Raw genomic sequence first — 19,912 nt, 5'->3', positions numbered from 1 at the left:
TGAATAAATTCAAATTCAAATCATTTATTCAGAAATTAGACCTTCACAGGCACTTTTTCTCACAAGCTACAAACTATTGGCATTTCGGAACGACCACTGCTGAGAAGAAATGCCGAAAGAAACTCATTTAAACAGTGTCGGTCCCTATCATGCCAGATCGGCTTAAATCGGCGGAATAAAATCTGACACCAGTGTCAGTAATTAACCAATTAACAAATTTCAACAGTTCTTTTCGGAAACAGATGCAACGTGCTCTAATAAAGAATCTTATAATAAGGACATAAACGAAGCTATATCAGACATTGCGAAATGGCTGAAAGCTAATAATCTTAAGGTTAATACATCTAAAACGAAGTATCTGCAATTCCATAATAGAGGTGGTAAAGGACAAACTTTAACTTTGACTATTAATAATGAAGCAATTGACGAAGTAGATCATGCAGTATTTCTCGGGATAACTATGGACAAGTGTTGTACATGGAAACAGCACATAGATAAAATTTGCTTAAAATTAAATCGTTTTGTGTATGTCTTAAGACGTCTTACTATGATAACTGACCAAAAAACAGCACTGCATGCCTACCACGGATATGTTGCTTCCAATCTACGATATGGAATTCTGTTGTGGGGTAATTCGGTAGATATACAGAGGCTCTTTCTTATCCAGAGGAAGTGTGTTAGAGCAATTTGTAACGTTCCTCCTCTCACCAGTTGCAAAACACTCTTTAAAGAACTTAAACTTCTGACTCTTTCTGGCCTATATATCTATGAAACTTGCGTCTTTGTTAAAAACAATATGCACCTGTTCAGGAAACGAGGCGATCATTGTAATAATAACTGCAGATATCCGAACCGCTTATTGTTGCCCGCTAGTAGATCTATGATATGTTCTAGAGGTTGTTATGCTATGTGTGCTAAAATATACAATAACGTTCCTGATGAACTTAAAGAACTACCTCTAAGATTGTTTAAAAGAAAATTCCAGGATTGGCTAATAGAAAAAAGTTTTTATAACATTAATGAATTCCTAGAACCAAATTACAATTAGTCATTCAATTTATTCAAATAATATAATTTAATTTTGCTGTTTGTATTGATTATTGACATTTATATATTTTTTTTTGTTTGACATATGTTACGCTTAGACATCAGTTCTACATCCTGAAAAATTAAAATCATATTTAAATTGACTTTGTAATTGTAAGTAATAACTTTGACTCATGTAATGCATATAAATAATTTTACTTTTTGCATGCCAGAAACGGCTAAGTGTGCGAACTAAAATTTATGTATTTCACCTCATGTACCACATTTAAGCAAATAAATTTCATTCATTCATTCATTCATTCAACGGAAGTCAGTAATCGGTGGGCGAAGTGCGGGTTAACATTTCACTTCTCACCATCGAATCGATTCGAAGTGAGACGCGGCGAACCAATCACATTGCGTCATTGTGACGCAGCGACAACCACACTGCGATGTGATTGGTTCGCTACCTCACACCGAGGTCGTTAAATTCAATCAATAAATTAACGCGCAATGCCGCGGACTAAAAGATGTTATGCGGGTGTAGAATTATATAGATTGTTTTGAAGCTACCTTAGTAATAACATGTGAGTATTATAAGACATTACACAATACGTACAAGTTAAACAAACATCAATGTTATTGTAAAATATTGTAATGTTGTATAATCTAAGCAGTTTTTGAAAACACCGCCGCCATTTTGAAAGAGGGCGGCCATTTGAATGTGTGGAGATTTGAATTTAGAATAGTTGAGCGCGGTTCGCCTGCCAGTACTTTCGAATTTTAATTTCTTCGTGTAAGTATTTTTTTTTATTATTATTTTTTCATTATCTTTAGGAATAGTTTTTGGTGGTGAAGTTTAGTTATTATTTACTTTGAATAATTTTGAACTAAACACGATTGGTCCATTCGACAAAATGTCTGAAAGTTTTGGAAGGGATTAAAAAATATATCAATTAAAAAAATTTGGCACAAGGTCGCCTGAAGAAATCGCTGATAAATTTATTGTCCGTGATAATTTTAATTATTTATTTTTATTAATTCTTCGTTGCGTGTCGATGGCATTAGAAATAAAGTCAGATCATATCATCCCAAAAATGGGATAGTTAAATGGCGTCCTTTGTGGTTGCCGTCAGCTCAAGTGTTTGGGCAATCAGGACAAACGAACACAATAGTCATTTTTGGGGAGACATCACATTATGAACTTCATAATGAGTTATGTCTGTTGCATGCACCTAATAGAAGCCTTTTACAGAGCAATTGTCAACCACGAAAACTGTTCGCAACACCTCATACACGCACTGTATCCCATGCACAGTCTCCGCTGTGCCGCATGCGAGCGGATCTCAACGCATTCCTGAACCAGGAACCCGAGTGTGATGTGTTCGTGGATGGATGGAAGACGCTTGTCAGGAATTGTTTGAAGTTTTGTGAGATTGAGATTGACGAATGCGAGTCAACGTGTTTAGGATGATAATATTGTGTTTCTCTAAGAAATTATTGTAAGTGCCTATTTTTTCTTATTAAATACTTTAAAAGGATACATATTTGTGTACCGTTGTATATAGATAATAATATATAAAATAAATAGAATATGGTAGTTGCCATAAACTCAAATCAAATACTTTTTTTTCGTGGGCTTGTATGATTATTTCTTTTTTTTTTTGTAAATTTTCGCTTTTGGTGCAATAAAGAGTATTGTATTGTATTGTGTATGACAGTGGCCACAAGTAACGTCATAAATGTTAGAGTCAAAAAGCGATCTAATTACCTAAAGATCGGATTTTTTATTCCAATATGTACTTTTATGAGAACAAAAAATATATATTTATTAATAAATATAAATATATATTTATTTTTTTGTTCTCATAAAAGTACAAATAAAATTGATCGTGACGTTTGATTATCGTGTTTCATTGTGTGAATGCATTTTATACATTTTATTTTAACACAATACAACTATATGGCATTTAAAACAAGTTTATTTGTTAGATAAATTGAAAAACTCCCGACTTTCAATATTCATTTCGCTACAACTTTTGAACGGGTTTACCGATTTTGATCATACATATCTAAGAACCACCGCATAAAAATTATCTATCAAATAAAAAATACCGCATCCAAATCAGTTGACCCGTTGATGAGCTGCTGAGGGTCATGGTTATTACGTTTAATGAAACACACACAACAACTTTCTTGGCATTATTAATGAAGTGGTTTGCCATTGCCTTCTCCATTTCACACACAAATTAATAAGAATCAACCAGTGTGCAGGTTTCCTCACGATGTTTTCCTTCACCGGAAGCAAGTGGTGGTCGATGAAAACTACTATGCATGAGTCAGATTGGTATACAAACTCATGTGGCACGAGTAGGATTCGAACCTGGGACCTTTCGATCCACAGGCGGGCGTCTTAACCATTACACCACCACCGCTTTAAACACTGCCTGTGTTTAAAAATAAGTTTGACTATAACCATATTGCATTGTAAAAAAATAACAGGATAGAATTTGCATTATTTAGTTCTGTTGTAAAAAGTGATGTCATTATTATATAGTTCTTTCCATGACTAATTATAAACATAAAACCATAGCGCTTCACACGACACCATAGTTTATGAAGGCCTTATACAGCGGCTAAAGCGCTTAAAGAATTTTAATTTTTTACTTATATTAGTGGCCAGTATTGGCATTTATTTAGAAATAAGATTATTACAAGCACATTTTCTTGTTTGAATTGACCACATGACTGGGTAAAAAAAAGTACATATAAACGTATTTAAATGAACAAAAACAGTAATTAAATGTCACGTTTAATTGATCAATTTTATTAATTGCGTAACCCTAATTTACTATTTTTTTTATATTTTTGATTGACTGGTTAACTACACTGGTAGAGAATGCCACATAGCGTTAATTCCAACTGTTGTTCATAAAATTTGTAATTTGATGTAATAAAGTTTATAAATGAATTAGTTTGAAAGTAGCCAATTTTATTTATATTTATATCATGTTTTTAAAAACTACAAGTATTACTGTTTCTGTCGACATTTCTTCTCAGCAGTTATCGTTCTGAATTGCTAGTAGTTTGTAGCATTTTGAGAAATACTATATATTTTAAAAGTTCACATGAAAAAGTCCGCCGCTGCTGAATAGAATGGAATCATTCGTATCAAATATGGTATAAAGTTGTTTCTGTCACAATTTCTGTGTTTTGCACTGGTGCGTAATTTAGTTTCGAAAGTAATTGTTCGATTAATGAAGAGTCGAGTTTCGAGAGAGAACTTTTGTTCGAATTAGATTTTTTACGAAACAATCTTTCGCCGTCTATTTATCGAACACTTATTAATCGACGGAGTGCTCTTTTGAACAAGTTTTTCTTCGAGAACAATATAATGTACGAGATAACTACCACATTATTAAGGTTTACATATAAACGCAGATTTCTAATATGTGTAATTATATTATACCAAACAAACTAAATAAAAAGCGATGCAGCGGCTAAAAGCGACAACAATTTGCACTCCGCGCGCATCGTGTCCTTTCGTCAAGTGCATCATTGTTTCTATGTAATAAAGCGAAGACAGCGCTGCATTTCATTATAATATTGATAGTCGTTTGCACACAGCTCGCGTTGTGGTTACGTGATAGGGAACGCGGAACGCTATTTGAATATGGAACTTGTGTGTGGTATGCCTTTCTGGTATTTGTAAAAATATTCCGTGATAGTTTTTTTTTGTGTTTTATCGAGTGCCAGTTTTAAAGTTCTTTTTATTATTTTTCGAATGTAAAAGTGTGTTAAATGTTTTACGAAATATATTTGAACTTTTGAAAAGGTGTGCATGGTTTTTCTTATTTTTTTATTATATGCCAGTTTAATTTATAGGCGTAAAATAACTAAATTTTTTTATATGTGTAATTCTTTGTTTGAATTTAACTTAAAAAGTTAACAATACGTAAGTGGACTTCTGCAAGTATTTGTTTTACAAGTGTTTATTTTTTGTATTTAAATTTTTTGAGCGCTGCTATATCACTGTCTGCATTTATTTCATTTAATAATAAATTTATCATAATTTCGTCTTTTTATAAAGTTAGTTATGAGTAAAGTAAGGTTAGAAAAAATAGATATTTTTTTTCATTTGGAATATAAAATAAAATAAATCTTAGTTAATGACTAGTCATTTACCAATTTTTCCGCTTAACCGTTAAATTGGCTACTGCGAGCCAATTCAAGGTTTTGTTAGCAAAAAATTAGAATAGATAAGATAACGTTCTACGTAGAAGCACTATGGTTTTAAGTTCTTTTTTAGGTTTTAAGTTTGGAAAAATCTGGTAGTTTCATATTTTCAAAGTCTGTTTTTATATTATTAGGCCGATATTAATCGATGACGGCACAATCATTCTTACTCTATACCTATTTATTCTGTTTTACTTGTGTACATACGAACGATTGTTGGAGAAAATAAATGATTTTTTCACTTTTTTAAAATTAAGTTATTTTTATTTTGGTTTGTTCCGCATCTGTTGAGCGGCCGAGCTCAGATTCGGCTCTCCTGCTTTCAATGGTATCTACGCATATCTAAACGTAGTTTCCTATTGTCCACAGAGAGCCAGCGTCGGAGCTGGTGGCAGCAAGAGTGCCGATCAATGGCATGACATGTCAGTCCTGCGTGCGCAGCATAGAGGGCTCCGTGTCAGAGTTGCCTGGTGTTGAACACGTTAAGGTTTTCAATTTTATTTTCGTACGGTCTATTCAGTAGACCGTGATGGTTTTCTTAGTAGACCGTCGTGAAAATTGAAGTTTTTGTAGTGAAATTAATAGAACCAAATAGTTTTGGGTACAATTACTTAATTTTGGTAAGGTCTACTAAGTAGACCGAGATGATCTTCTGAAAATTGAAGATTTTGAAGTGCGACGATGAGAATATATTATTTATGGGTAGAATTACTCTAATTTCTGTACGGTCTACTCAACAGATTAAAGGTCTTCTAATTAGTAATTTATTTATGTTGAGTCTTTGTTTGGTATCTTGAGAGAGATTTTTGTGGTCTACTCCGTATACTAAGTAGTCCAGTTGACCAAGGGGAAATTTGGTTTTAAATGGCATAACATGCCAGTTCTGCTTGCTTTAATAGGTTAAATACAATTTCTGCTTTGTCTATGGCAAGGAAAATATAAGACGAATTGAAATAAATCAAACGTAAAATATTTCTTTTTACAGGTGGAGCTATCAGAAAACGCGGGTTACTTCAGATATGACCCGCGCGTGTCCTCGCTTGAGGCTATCCGCTCCCACATAGAGGATATGGGGTTCGAAGCCGCGTCCGAACAAGACGAGACTAAGTATGCTTAGCCCCCCCCCATGTTATACTATTATACTAAGTTGATATTTTCAGTACTTCTTCAGCAAGCGCTAACTTAACGTTTATTTTGTAGAAAATTCTTTTAAGATGACCACAAAATTCTTATTTTTTCTATATATTACTTATTTGCTGTGTTGAGTTATCAACATTTTAATCGTATCTACTCAGGTTCATACTTGTACAGTCAACAGCACGTCGACCTACCCAAATTCATTGTAAACTCGCCGCTATTACCGCGCCATAAAGGTTTATATCCTGTACAAACCTTTGCGCGGTAATAGCGGTGATATACTTAATCTTCTGTTGACTGTACTAAAGTTGTACTATACTAAATTGTAAACTTCAACTACCTAAGTATTATGTTTCATTTTTTTCCCAGACAACTACTTCCAAAAGAGATACCGACCGAGCTGCTGATAGACATGTCTGGCGGGGAGACGACCGAGGTGCTGCTGTCAGTCGTAGGGATGACATGTCAGTCCTGCGTCAACACTATACAGGGTAAGTTGTCCTCATCATTTTTGGCCTACTGCTTTTTACTCTTCCCACTCCATTTTCATTGTAATATAGGTCCATCAAGCAAATATGATTAATTTTATGCATTTTCATGTTGGTCTAGTTAGCAGACCAATGGTCTTCTGAGTAGACCTATGGTCTTCTGAGTAGACCTATGGTCTTCTGAGTAGACCAATGGTCTTCTGAAACCAATAAGTATTTTTATGATCTGAATAGTCAAGCATATTCCCAAGCACTTTTACTCTGGTCTACTGAATAGACCAAGTAATGTTCTGATAGAATGACAGTATATGTCACAGGTGCCAATGGAGCTATTATTAAACATATCTAGAGGGGAGAATACCGAATTGATGATGTCAGTCGTAGTCATGACGTGTCATGTCATGCGTCGACAATATACGTGGTTATTATTTTTAAATAAAAAAAGGACTTTATCAAATTGTTGCTATAATCTAAACAGTGTAGAATATTTCAACACCTTTTTGCTTTTACCAACTTAGTAGACTATAGTATTTGGTTGGTCTGATGATTTGATTGATTGATAGACTTATCAGTCTATCAATCAAATCATCAGACCAACCAAATCAAATCAGATCAGGCCAAAGGCGTGAGTAGATCAATAAAAAAATGTAAGACCTACAAGAAATTTTAAAACATTACTACTATTAAAAAATCACACAAAATCTATTTGGTTTGGCTTGGTTAATTTTAATACGGGCCTCTGAAGACTCTATGGGAATGCTGTAGCTGATTTTTTCCTTCTCAGATGCTTTAAGAGAACTACCGGGTGTGATAGAACCTGTGGTGGACCTGGCCCACGGCACGGCGACCGTGACGATATCGCGGTCGTTACACGCTGAGCAAGTCGCGGACACCATACACGACCTCGGCTTCGATGTCAGAATATTGTCCAAGGGTGACACAGGTAATTTATTTGTTACCAGCTTCGCCCGCGGCTTCGCCCGCGTTAATTTCTCTGCAAAATCGAAACAGACACGATTATCATACAAACTTTCACTCCCCATTATAGTAATTTATTGACTTTTGAAAAATTTACAGTAGACTATGTTTGAACTGGTTTCACTAACTACATGCATACCAATTTTCACCAAAATCGGTCCAGCGGTTTAACCGTGAAAGCGGAATAGACAGACTTTCGCATTTATAATTATTAGCGTGTACTCATGTATAGTAGTTTTCATCGACCACCACTTGCTTCCGGTGAAGGAAAACATCGTGAGGAAACCTGCACACTGGTTGATTATCAACTTGTGTGTGAAATGGAGAAGGCAATGGAAAACCACTCCATTAAGTGCCAAGAAATTTGTTATGTGTGTTCCATCCCACGTAATGACCACGACCCTTAGCCATGAGGAAATACGACTATGAAGAAGATATGAAAATATGTTTTGTTTCAGAAAACTCATCGCCGAGTAGAAGCGATCAAGGGTCAGGGGATGGTATCAAACCACCTACCCCTGCCAAGAGTAAAACTCAAGTTAATGTAAGTACCTTTCTCTCTCTTTCTCACTACTACACTACTAGATTACTACACTACTAGACTACTACACTACTACACTACTACACTACTACACTACTACACTACTACACTACTACACTACTACACTACTACACTACTACACTACTACACTACTACACTACTACACTACTAGACTACTACACTACTAGACTACTACACTACTAGACTACTAGACTACTACACTACTAGACTACTACACTACTACACTACTAGACTACTACACTACTACACTACTACACTACTACACTACTAGACTACTACACTACTAGACTACTACACTACTACACTACTAGACTACTACACTACTACACTACTACACCACTACACCACTACACCACTACACCACTACACCACTACACCACTACATCACTACACCACTACACCACTACACCACTACACCACTACACCACTACACCACTACACCACTACACCCATACACCACTACACCACTACACCACTATACCACTACACCCGTACACCACTACACCACTACACCACTACACCACTACACCACTACACCACTACACCACTACACCACTACACTACTACACAACTATCATTACAGGAAATCTTATGCGATAGTGAAGTCTTAAAAACGACTCTTATTAATTTTATTTAAAAATGCTCATTGTCCGACTTCAGTCAGTTCTTGACCAATGTATATTGCTCTCCGCCGCCAGGGGGTGACGTCACCTCCGGCCGCTCAGGACCAGATGTCGCGCTGCACGCTGGAGGTGAAGGGGATGACGTGCGCGTCCTGCGTGGCCGCAATTGAGAAACACTGCGCCAAGTTGTATGGTGAGAAACTTATGGCGGACTGCGCCGTCTGTTATCTCCTATAGGTCTACTAGATGTTGCCCGCGTATTTTCCACGGGAATAGTTATTTTCCTGAATGAAAGGTGCTCTATGTCCTTCTCCGTACTTCAAACTACGTGTATGCAAAATTTCAAGAAGATTGGTTGAGTAGATAGAGCGTGAAGGTCACCTCTTCACGCTGTGCCGTGGGCCTTAACAAACAAACTTACGCATTTATAATATTAGTTAGCATTAATTTGGTTGTAAATTGTTAAAATAACAGTGAAAACTTCATCAAAATGTGTTGCGTGGTTTTAAAGAAGAACGTTTAAAGTATTGTTCACGTAGAATGGCCATAAAGTTCATTGCTCCCACTTACCGATGACAGAGATTGACAACATTCGGCTGCCATTTTGTTTGACAGCCGCACAATATATTTATTTGAAATTTGTTTTCTTTGTTAATTTCTTTGTTTGAAATGGAACCACAACCCGGCCCTCTAATGTGGAAAAGCCAAGACTACAGCAGTTAAAACGTAAAGAGTAACAAACCAACACAGTTAGGAAGATAGAATTAATATCGTGTACTTTTAAATAAATGTTGACGATTTCTACTGTGAACTTGTATGACCCTATACCAAGTTACCGAGTTTACACAATTTTGCGATACATTTCATATATTCCGAAACTGTCGTTTTTGAAATTGGGAAAACGCAGTACGCAGGTGTCAATGGACTTTATGGCCAACCTTATTGAATTTGACTTTAGAAACAAACGTAACGTTTGTTATATAATCAAAGTCGCCTCCCGTCGTCTGTCCCCATGTATACCCATGTATCTTCAAAATTGAACGGATTTTGATACCAGATATTAATCATTATAGTTTTATCCCAGCGTAGCCTGGACGGGCGGACGGGTGGACGGACTAGTAAACAATATTATGATTAGTTGAAAAGAATTATAAGTGCGAAAAATCTGTGTAAAAAAAAACGTGTTGCACTCCGGGAGCGCCGGCTGAAGTGAAAACTTGAATATTAACGTTGTGCATTGTTGACGTGTTACGAATTTTCGATCAGGGTCACGTGTCCTGACGCGAGATCAACATTTTTTTTTTACCCATCAGAAAAAGTGCACGACGCCGCTGAAGAAGTATACCTGTATCACATCAAACATTTCTTTTTCAGGTGTCCACGAAATAAACATAGGATTATTAGCTGCAAAAGCGGAAGTCAGTTACAACCCGCGCAAGATATCCGCTGCGGATATCGCTAGGAGTATCACGGAGCTCGGGTTCCCGAGCGAGGTCGTTAGTGAGGACGACACTGGCGAGAGGGAGCTACTTGTCAAGGTTAGCGTTGAAATAAATTATAATAAATATGTATAGACCAATCACACAGATTGAGCTAGCCCCAAATTAAGTTCGAGACTTGTGTTGTGGGATACTAATTCAATGATATTATATTTTGTAACATATATAGATAAACATCCAAGACCCAGGTCAATCCGAACAAGATCATTTTCCATGTTGAGCTGATCGGGGATCGAACCCGGTGCCGCCAGTGTATCAGGCCGGCGTGACGACCACGGAGCTCGTCAAATGAGAATGGTTGAAAAAGGGTGGAGAAAAAATTATAGCATTTTTTTTTAAACATCTGTGAGGCCGGAGGGGGGCTGGCTTGTTTATAATAATTATTATTATTTATTTCTGACATAATTCATAAATAGCAATGTTATTAAGACGATGTTACTATATTGAAGTTTACCTTTGAAAAGTGGTAAAAAATTTTTTTGAATAATTTTTTAGATCCGTGTTGTTGACGCCGGAGAAGTGGAGCTACTTGTTAAGGTTAACGTTGAAAAATGGTAGAAAAAGAAATTATAGCATTTTCATTAACATCTGAGAGGCCGGCGCGAGAGAGCTGCTTGTCAAAGTTAACTTTTAATGGAAGAAAGTTTTTTAAAGCAATTATTATATACCTATGTCCGTAGTTACAAATTTCACACGAGTCTTTTCATACTACATTTAAAAAAAAAAGTTTTTTTTATTTCCCCAATAGGATATTTTGTAAAGTGAGTTACAGGATAGTTATTAAACTATGTTAGTCCATTACGATCCATTAATCTCGTGATGTGTTTTTAGTATTATTTTTGTCTTCATTCGGGGCTACGACGCCGCGAAGCCCAGCGTTAAGATAAACCTTAAAATTTTAAAGATTTGGCTATGATTTTACAACGGCCTGACGTTAACCCTCCTTGGGAATCATTTGTTGCCTATCAGTTGTGAAGGCTGTGTGTCCCTTAGTCGCTTCGTACGACATCCACGGGAGTATATGGGAGTGGTCCTATTCTAGAGCGGGACCGATAATATAAATAATTATCTTTTATCTTTGTCGACAGATATCGGGCATGACGTGCGCGTCGTGTGTCAACAAAATAGAGAAGAGTTTGCTTAAGCTCAGCGGGGTGTCGTCCTGTGCGGTCGCGTTACTCACTTCCAGGTTAGTTGGTCGTGTTTCTCGGCTGGTTTCTCGATTTCTCGCCGGGTTTCACCAGGTTTTGTGCACGTTTTCCTGACCGGGTTTCCAATATTTTCGGACTGCTATGTCACTTGATTTCTCACCTGGTTTCTCACTTGGATTTTCAAATTTACATATTGTACTCTCTCTCAGTCATACTATAAAACTATGTCTGACCTTTTTCATTATCATGTGTGACGTTTTCCAATCCTAAAAAGCGACAAGATCTCTCTGACAAAAATAAAAAAAAGACATTTTTGTAATAATACTTATTCTCGACGTCTGCCAAGGAGTTTTGGACTAAAATTTAATCGATAAAATTCGTTTCAGAGGTAAAATTAAATATGACGCAGAGGTGGTCGGTCCGAGGACAATATGTGAGAGTATCAACAAGCTGGGCTTCGAAGCGAGCGTCGTAAACAGCAATAAAGGGAGCACCGACTATTTGGAACACAAGTATGTTGGCACTCGTTGATCCTTCAATATTTTGCACATTATATATATATATATATATATATATATATATATATATATATATATATATATATATATATATATATATATATATATATATATATATAAATCAGCCATATGTTTGCATATATATAAGTAATGTGAAAAGTATGTATGGATAAAACGCGACAATGTTACTATTTCACCCCTGAACCGTAGAGGGGTGAATTTCACGAGCGTTTTGTTCATTAGTGTTTATTAAATTGTACCATACAAAGTGATCAATTTAATTATCCTATTTTATGAATAAGTAAAGTGCTGGTGCAATGTTAATTTCATAAACGTTTAATTTTAAAAATATGATTGTTTATTCGAAACAATGTGCGGCATTAATGAAACGCGTCACGCCGCGTTCAAACAGTCGTGAAATTCACCCAGAGAAAGAAAGTTATAGACATTATATTGTCTCAATGTAAGCAATAGATGCTTCTAATGCTTCTAAAAGCGACAATTCTTCCTTCTTTAATCTACAATTTTTCAAATTTTAACAAAGAGAAGAGTTTGTTTTTAATCTGTACTGTGATAATGTTTTGAACGGAAGCGTAGGATATCCGGCAGTTAGATGTGTCGACGATGTAAAGGAAATTGATGGCAACAACTGCATAAAGATGGCCCAGGACAGAGATGGTTGGCGGAGACGGAAGGAGGCCTATACCCAGCAGTGGGTCACGGAGGGCTGCAGATGATGATGTGATAATGTTTAATGAATGATTGATTTTGGAAATGATTCATGTCGAAACACTCTGAGATCCACCCAATAACATTATTAAAAAATCGTTATATCTTTCGTTTAACTAACGCACAAGAACACGGAAAAGTAACGACACATTGCGTTTATATCTTGTCCCTCATACTCTGTATTACAATTTTTTTTTTGTATGAGATGGACCGGAAAGTTGTATGGTATTGTTCTGTCTCATTTGGCTATGCTTGCTAATTTTTATGCGGTGTTTCTTAGATATGTTTGATCAAAATCGGTTCAGCCGTTCAGAAGTTGTAGCGAAATGAATATTGAAAGTCGGGAGTTTTCTAATTTGTGTCACAAATAAATTTGTATTTATACGCTTTACGTGTTTTTCGGACAAAATTATTCTAGAACTTTACCGCACGCACGACAACGGCGTTTTTGTATGTTTTTTTATTGTACATTTGTTTATCATGAAAATATATACAATTATATAACACAAGAAATTAAAACTAATAAAAATAAATTATTAAAATTAAAAAAAAAACACATAATTATTTGTAATATATATTTACAAAAATGCCAGGTCGTGCAATTCGTTATCTTGAGGAAGAATTAATTTTATTTAAATTAATTTAGTAGATATTTATAATAAACATAACAATTACGTTTTAACTTTTAATTTAATTTCTGTTTTTTTTTTAATTATCACAATTACTTCTAAGAGAATTTAATGAAACTTATTAGAGAATTAAGTGAATCTATGGGTCATTTGTCCACAGAGAAGAAATAAGAAAGTGGCGTAACACGTTTTTAATATCCTTGGTGTTCGGCGCGCCGTGCATGGCCGCAATGATATACTTCATGAGCCTGATGTCCCACCAACACAGCGCCAAAGACATGTGTTGCGTCGTGCCGGGACTGAGCGCGGAGAATCTTGTCATGTTCCTACTGTCTACTCCTGTACAGGTAAGTTTTTCGTTAGTTTGTGGGTTAGTTTGTGGCGCAGTGGCAAAGTGCTTGCCTCTGAACCGAGAGGGTTCGATCCCCGGTCGCGGTCGGGTCATGATGGAAAATGATCTTTTTCTGATTGGCCCGGGTCTTGGATGTTTATCTATATATGTATTTGTTATAGAATATAGTATCGTTACTATTTGGTCACCCATCTTGGAGCTGAACATAATTTAGGGTACTTAACTTAGAATTTTCTCATGTTATCAAGTTTAAAACAGAACAGAAAGTAACATTGCGGTCTGCTATGAGTTTTAATTGATGATGACAGTTCGGTCACCCATCATGACTATGGACATCATTGGGGGTAGTTAACTTTAGACTATTTTGTTATATACTTTTGTAAGGGTAGATAGATACCATGTACCCACCAATTGAAAAAGAAATACTTTACATTGAATTTTGGTAAAGTTTGAAAAAATTCTTTTCTGTATTTTTGTATTGCCAGAAATTAAAAAAAAAATCATTGTTACAGTTTATAGGTGGCTGGCATTTCTACAAGCAAGCGTACAAGGCTCTAAGACACGGGACAGCCAATATGGACGTTTTGATATCAATGACCACTACTATCAGGTAACTATAATTACGTTGCTTTACGTTGCTTTACGTTGCTTTACGTTGCTTTACGTTGCTTGACGTTGCTTGACGTTGCTTGACGTTGCTTTACGTTGCTTTACGTTGCTTTACGTTGCTTTACGTTGCTTTACGTTGCTTTACGTTGCTTTACGTTGCTTTACGTTGCTTTACGTTGCTTTACGTTGCTTTACGTTGCTTTACGTTGCTTTACGTTGCTTTACGTTGCTTTACGTTGCTTTACGTTGCTTGACGTTGCTTGACGTTGCTTGACGTTGCTTGACGTTGCTTGACGTTGCTTGACGTTGCTTTACGTTGCTTTACGTTGCTTTACGTTGCTTTACGTTGCTTTACGTTGCTTTACGTTGCTTTACGTTGCTTTACGTTGCTTTACGTTGCTTTACGTTGCTTTACGTTGCTTTACGTTGCTTTACGTTGCTTTACGTTGCTTGACGTTGCTTTACGTTGCTTTACGTTGCTTTACGTTGCTTGACGTTGCTTGACGTTGCTTGACGTTGCTTGACGTTGCTTTACGTTGCTTTACGTTGCTTTACGTTGCTTTACGTTGCTTTACGTTGCTTTACGTTGCTTTACGTTGCTTTACGTTGCTTTACGTTGCTTTACGTTGCTTGACGTTGCTTTACGTTGCTTTACGTTGCTCGACGTTGCTTTACGTTGCTTTACGTTGCTTTACGTTGCTTTACGTTGCTTTACGTTGCTTTACGTTGCTTGACGTTGCTTTACGTTGCTTTACGTTGCTTTACGTTGCTCGACGTTGCTTTACGTTGCTTTACGTTGCTTTACGTTGCTTTACGTTGCTTTACGTTGCTTTACGTTGCTTTACGTTGCTTTACGTTGCTTTACGTTGCTTTACGTTGCTTTACGTTGCTTTACGTTGCTTTACGTTGCTTTACGTTGCTTTACGTTGCTTTACGTTGCTTTACGTTACTTTAAGTTACTTTACGTTCCTTTACGTTACTATAATTACGTCATGTTAATTTCAGTTACGCGTATTCTTTAGCCGTGGTGATAGCATCGATGGCGATGCAGCAAGACACCAGTCCAATGACATTCTTCGACACCCCTCCTATGTTACTGGTTTTCGTCTCCTTGGGGAGATGGCTGGAACACATAGCTAAGGTAACCGCTTTCCATCAGTTTTCCCGTAAGTATCCATCATCGTTAACATGTCCTTTATTCAAAAGTCCACAATATAATGTCCTTAATAATATAGTTATAATAAGTGACTAATGAAATGTGATGGCTGCGGTAACCACTTTCCATCTGGTTGAATCATTTAAAATTACGCTACAGGTACTAGGACATCAGTAATCATTAGATGCATCGTGTTTCTCATATTTATGTCGTGAGAAACTTAGGCAGTGCCTATGAAAAGTACTATGACATTATAACTAACGTGGTGTGTGTGTGTGGTAACACCACACCAGTTGTTTCATAGCCATCGATGTTAATCGATGACTATAAAACAAGACACCAGTCCAATGACATTGTTCGACATTCTCCTCTATGTTTCTGGTATTCGTCTCCTTGGGAAGATGGCTGGAACACATAGCTAAGGTAACCGCTATCTATCAGGTTTTGAATTATAGCTACTAGTAAATATGCCCTTAGGTTACGATAATGTTACATTAGCTGTATGTAATTGGCTATGGTAACCGCTTGCCATTAGATAAAATACTGTGAATCTATAAATTAGGTACCAGGGTATTATATAGTTACTAGAACTAATATCATATTTTGGTGGGTTTCAGCATTTATGTATGTTTGGGTTATATATGGTAAGTTATGGTTGCGGTAACCGCTTTTCATCAGATGAATTTGATGAAAACTAGACTGGAGGGTACTAGGATATCATAAGTCATTAGATGTGTCATGTTTCTCGTATTTTATGTTGTGACTAATGATGCAGAGCAATCAGGTACGAACCTGCGTATCTATGAATATTTGAATGAGATGATTAGCTTGATTTTTTTTTCAATATCTCTGATTCTAAGCAACGTATCGCAATGAAACCTATACCAAATTTTAAGTTAGTCCATCTGCTATTCAACTGTGAAAACCGCATCAAATTCCATCCAGTAGTTTTCACGTGAAGCGCGATCAAACAACAAGACACAAAAATTATTAAAAAAATGTTTTGGCTTCTGTTTCCTATAAAGACCCCCACGATTGTCTCCTATGTACAGACATAGCCCAGTTACAGTTTTATTATATGTATAGATATAGATTTTTTTCGTGTTGTTCTCCTTCTTATATTAGTATTCTTCTCCAGGGCAAAACCTCCGAAGCTCTATCGAAGCTGCTATCACTAAAGCCGACGGAAGCGACACTAGTGACCTTGGACAAAGACCTGAATGTAGTCAACGAAGAGAACATACCTGTTGACTTGGTCGAGAGAGGAGATGCGCTGAAGGTATGTCTGTTTCACTCATTCTTCAGTACAGGTCGATGGAAACGCGCCTTGGGAACTAATTCAAAGTCTTTATTGTGAACACACACATACACATATAGAACTTAGGTACTAGATGCGTGTACTCTTCACAATGTCAATGAAAAACTTCCCTCAGACAATTTTTTTGATAGGGACAACTCACACCGATTGAGCTAGCCCGAAAGTAAGTTCGAGACTTGTGTTATGGGATGCTAACTCAACGATACTATATTTTATATAAAACATACATATATAGATAAATATAGAAGACCCAGGCTAATTCAAAAAAGATCATTTTCCATGAATAGTTCTTTCACTCGTCTTGGCGCAAAATGTCCTTTTCTCACAATGTCCTTTCTCATAATGTCCTTTCTCATAATGTCCTTTCTCATAATGTCCTTTCTCATAATGTCCTTTCTCATAATGTATTTTTCTAGAAATGTCCTTTCTCAGAATGTCCTTTCTCAAAATGTCCTTTTCTCATAATGTTCTTTTAATTAAAAAAAAACTGTTTCAAACATTTGCATATCTAACTTATCATCAAAAAACACACAAGGACATTTTGAGAAAAAGACATTATGAGAAAGAACATTGGTTGGACCAATAGGTTTTATTTAGTTCTTTATACATAATAAATTTATATAATATGAAAACTTCCCGTAAGTTTGAACTAGCGCTTTCTTTCGGGCATTATAAACGGAGGTAGTGAACCTCCTTGATATTCTTGGTGGCTAGTAGTTCCCATAGACTGTAAGGGGCAAATGTCACCAGTGTTTTTTTTTTGTTTTGCGACTGCCACGTGTTCTCTAATACGCAGTTCATATTTTTGGAGTTTTTCGTCTTGCCTCTATAAGAAAACCGTCTTAGTTTTTTCTAAGTTATTGGAGACTCTTGTCAATAAGTGCAGTGGTTTGTTTGCGACTCGCATTCAAGTAAAAATCGCTTCCGATAAAAAACGAACCAACCTAAGCACACGAGTACCTGGACATCAGGATCTGCTGGGTGCTGGGGGTGATAGTGGGTAAGTGCCTTCTTTATATTGTTTTGTAAGCAGTGCGGTTTTGACTTGCGGAAGTTTTCATATACAGAAGGTGGAGACATAAAAAAATATCATAATTTATTCGGTCTGAACTCGTAAACCTGAAGTTATCATCCCCGCTTGGAAGGCCTATTTACACGGCCAACCAGACAAGAGAAAGGACATTTCGAGAAAAGGCCATTATGAGAAAGTACATTGTGAGAAAAGGACATTTTGCGCGTAGACGCTTTCACTACAGCAATACACGCACACAAACTCAAGGCTCGCAGCTGACGATCGCGCGAGAGTAGTCATTGACACGAGTCGTAATGTTCCCTGTACATTAATTTTGATTATTTATTATAATAGTTATTTATATCGATTTTTTTTCCCGTCATATTTTTACTTTGAAGTAACTTCAATAGAACCATATGCATTACCTAAGGGCTATATCGGAGGTCTTATAAAACCTACGTTTGTTAATTGACGTCTTTGGAGAAAAGGCTGCGGTGAAGTTTGTTGCGCCGCTTCTTCTTCACCTGCGCTTTGGAAGTCGGCAGTAGACTTAGTTTAAGTAGTTTTTCGACGTCAATAAGTGATGTATATCATCCTATATTGAATAGAGAATTTATTTGACCTTGTGTATATGTTTTTACTGTAGGTGGTCCCAGGTGCAAAGATACCGGTGGACGGGCGTGTGATATCCGGACAGAGCACGTGTGACGAATCCCTTATTACTGGCGAGTCCATGCCCGTACCGAAGAACAAAGGTCAGTCAACTCTTAGACAAGTTTATTTGTTAGACAAATTAAAAAACCAACCGACATTCAATATTCATTTCACTACAAATTTTGAACAGCTTATCAATAGCTCAAACATATCTGAGAACTGCCGCATAAAAATTTGCTATCAAATAAAAAAAAACGCATCCAAATCGGTCCAGCCGTTGATGAGCTACGGTGCCACGTACACAGACAGACACACTTAGCGGTCAAACTTAAAACACCCCTCTTTTTGCGTCGGGCGATAAAAATAAGTTCTTTTTTTATCATAGGTTTCTGTCTTGGTTTGTTTGTGATATGAAAGATTGTTCACAATTTACCATTTAACTTCTAAACTAATATTTTATTAGATAGATGGCACTGTGACTATTCTTCAATTAGTTAAACTCGGTCAAATTCAGATACATTTTGCTAATGCCAAAAACAAAATTTTATATGGAGCTTGTGTAACTGTCTGTCAAATTCCCAATCCCGCTCGTCCCACAGAGTTGAAATTTCCCAAATCGCTTCAGTTTCCATGACTTTACATTATTATCATAAGCATCACCTGTTGCTCTTAGGATCGGCTCCTAACGAGGGAACTCCTCGACGGTTTACAGCATGGACGTGGGTTTTTTTTTTGTCACGCGTTGAATGCAACAAATTATCTCTGAGGACGATAAAAGCTTGCCGCAAAAATGAAATTTTTGTAAAATGTTTTGTTCCAGACTCGCTTGTAATAGGGGGAAGCATAAATCAACATGGCGCCCTATTGGTCCGAGCCACGCATACGGGCGAAGCGAGTACTTTGGCCCAAATAGTGCGATTGGTCGAAACTGCACAGAGCAGCAAGGCGCCCGTGCAACGATTGGCTGACACTATCGCTGGGTAAGTTTATCTTTTGACCCACTATTGGGTAAAATACAAAATAGTTTGGAAATAGGTAACCGCTTTCCTTCAATATACCTTGGAAACCTTTAAGATTTAGTCGAGGTAACCGCTTAAATAATTTACATTTAGTCGAGGTAACCGCTTATCGAGGTAATCTTTAAGATTGGCCGAAACAGCACAGATCAACAAGACGATTGGCTGATACTATCGCTGGGTAAGTTTATCTTTTGACCCACTAATGGGCAAAATACA

At 36.7% G+C, this 19,912-nt stretch overlaps 1 protein-coding gene across 8 annotated transcripts in view; it reads left to right on the top strand.

Moving 5' to 3' along the window:
* Positions 1 to 19,912, top strand: part of ATP7 — a 63,702-nt gene that overhangs the window by 21,917 nt on the left and 21,873 nt on the right. For 6 of the 8 annotated variants that reach the window (XM_053765775.1, XM_053765776.1, XM_053765770.2 and 3 more), the window contains 15 exons: positions 5,632 to 5,749; positions 6,248 to 6,369; positions 6,769 to 6,890; positions 7,672 to 7,830; positions 8,324 to 8,409; positions 9,126 to 9,243; positions 10,425 to 10,588; positions 11,638 to 11,738; positions 12,087 to 12,212; positions 13,737 to 13,923; positions 14,441 to 14,538; positions 15,543 to 15,678; positions 16,832 to 16,972; positions 18,670 to 18,778; positions 19,498 to 19,657. In XM_053765775.1, coding sequence (XP_053621750.1) covers positions 5,632 to 5,749; positions 6,248 to 6,369; positions 6,769 to 6,890; positions 7,672 to 7,830; positions 8,324 to 8,409; positions 9,126 to 9,243; positions 10,425 to 10,588; positions 11,638 to 11,738; positions 12,087 to 12,212; positions 13,737 to 13,923; positions 14,441 to 14,538; positions 15,543 to 15,678; positions 16,832 to 16,972; positions 18,670 to 18,778; positions 19,498 to 19,657 — 1,947 coding nt within the window. Of the gene's footprint in view, positions 1 to 1,709; positions 1,823 to 4,691; positions 4,862 to 5,631; positions 5,750 to 6,247; positions 6,370 to 6,768; positions 6,891 to 7,671; positions 7,831 to 8,323; positions 8,410 to 9,125; positions 9,244 to 10,424; positions 10,589 to 11,637; positions 11,739 to 12,086; positions 12,213 to 13,736; positions 13,924 to 14,440; positions 14,539 to 15,542; positions 15,679 to 16,831; positions 16,973 to 18,669; positions 18,779 to 19,497; positions 19,658 to 19,912 lie in introns of those variants that run through there. The other 2 variants (XM_053765777.2, XM_053765778.1) reach the window with 2 other exon arrangements.

The sequence above is a fragment of the Plodia interpunctella genome, chromosome 28 (assembly GCF_027563975.2).
Source record: "Plodia interpunctella isolate USDA-ARS_2022_Savannah chromosome 28, ilPloInte3.2, whole genome shotgun sequence".
NCBI classification, from domain to species: Eukaryota; Metazoa; Arthropoda; class Insecta; order Lepidoptera; family Pyralidae; genus Plodia; species Plodia interpunctella.
Note: the sequence above shows the minus strand (reverse complement) of the source record. Positions and strands in the feature narration are given on the sequence as shown.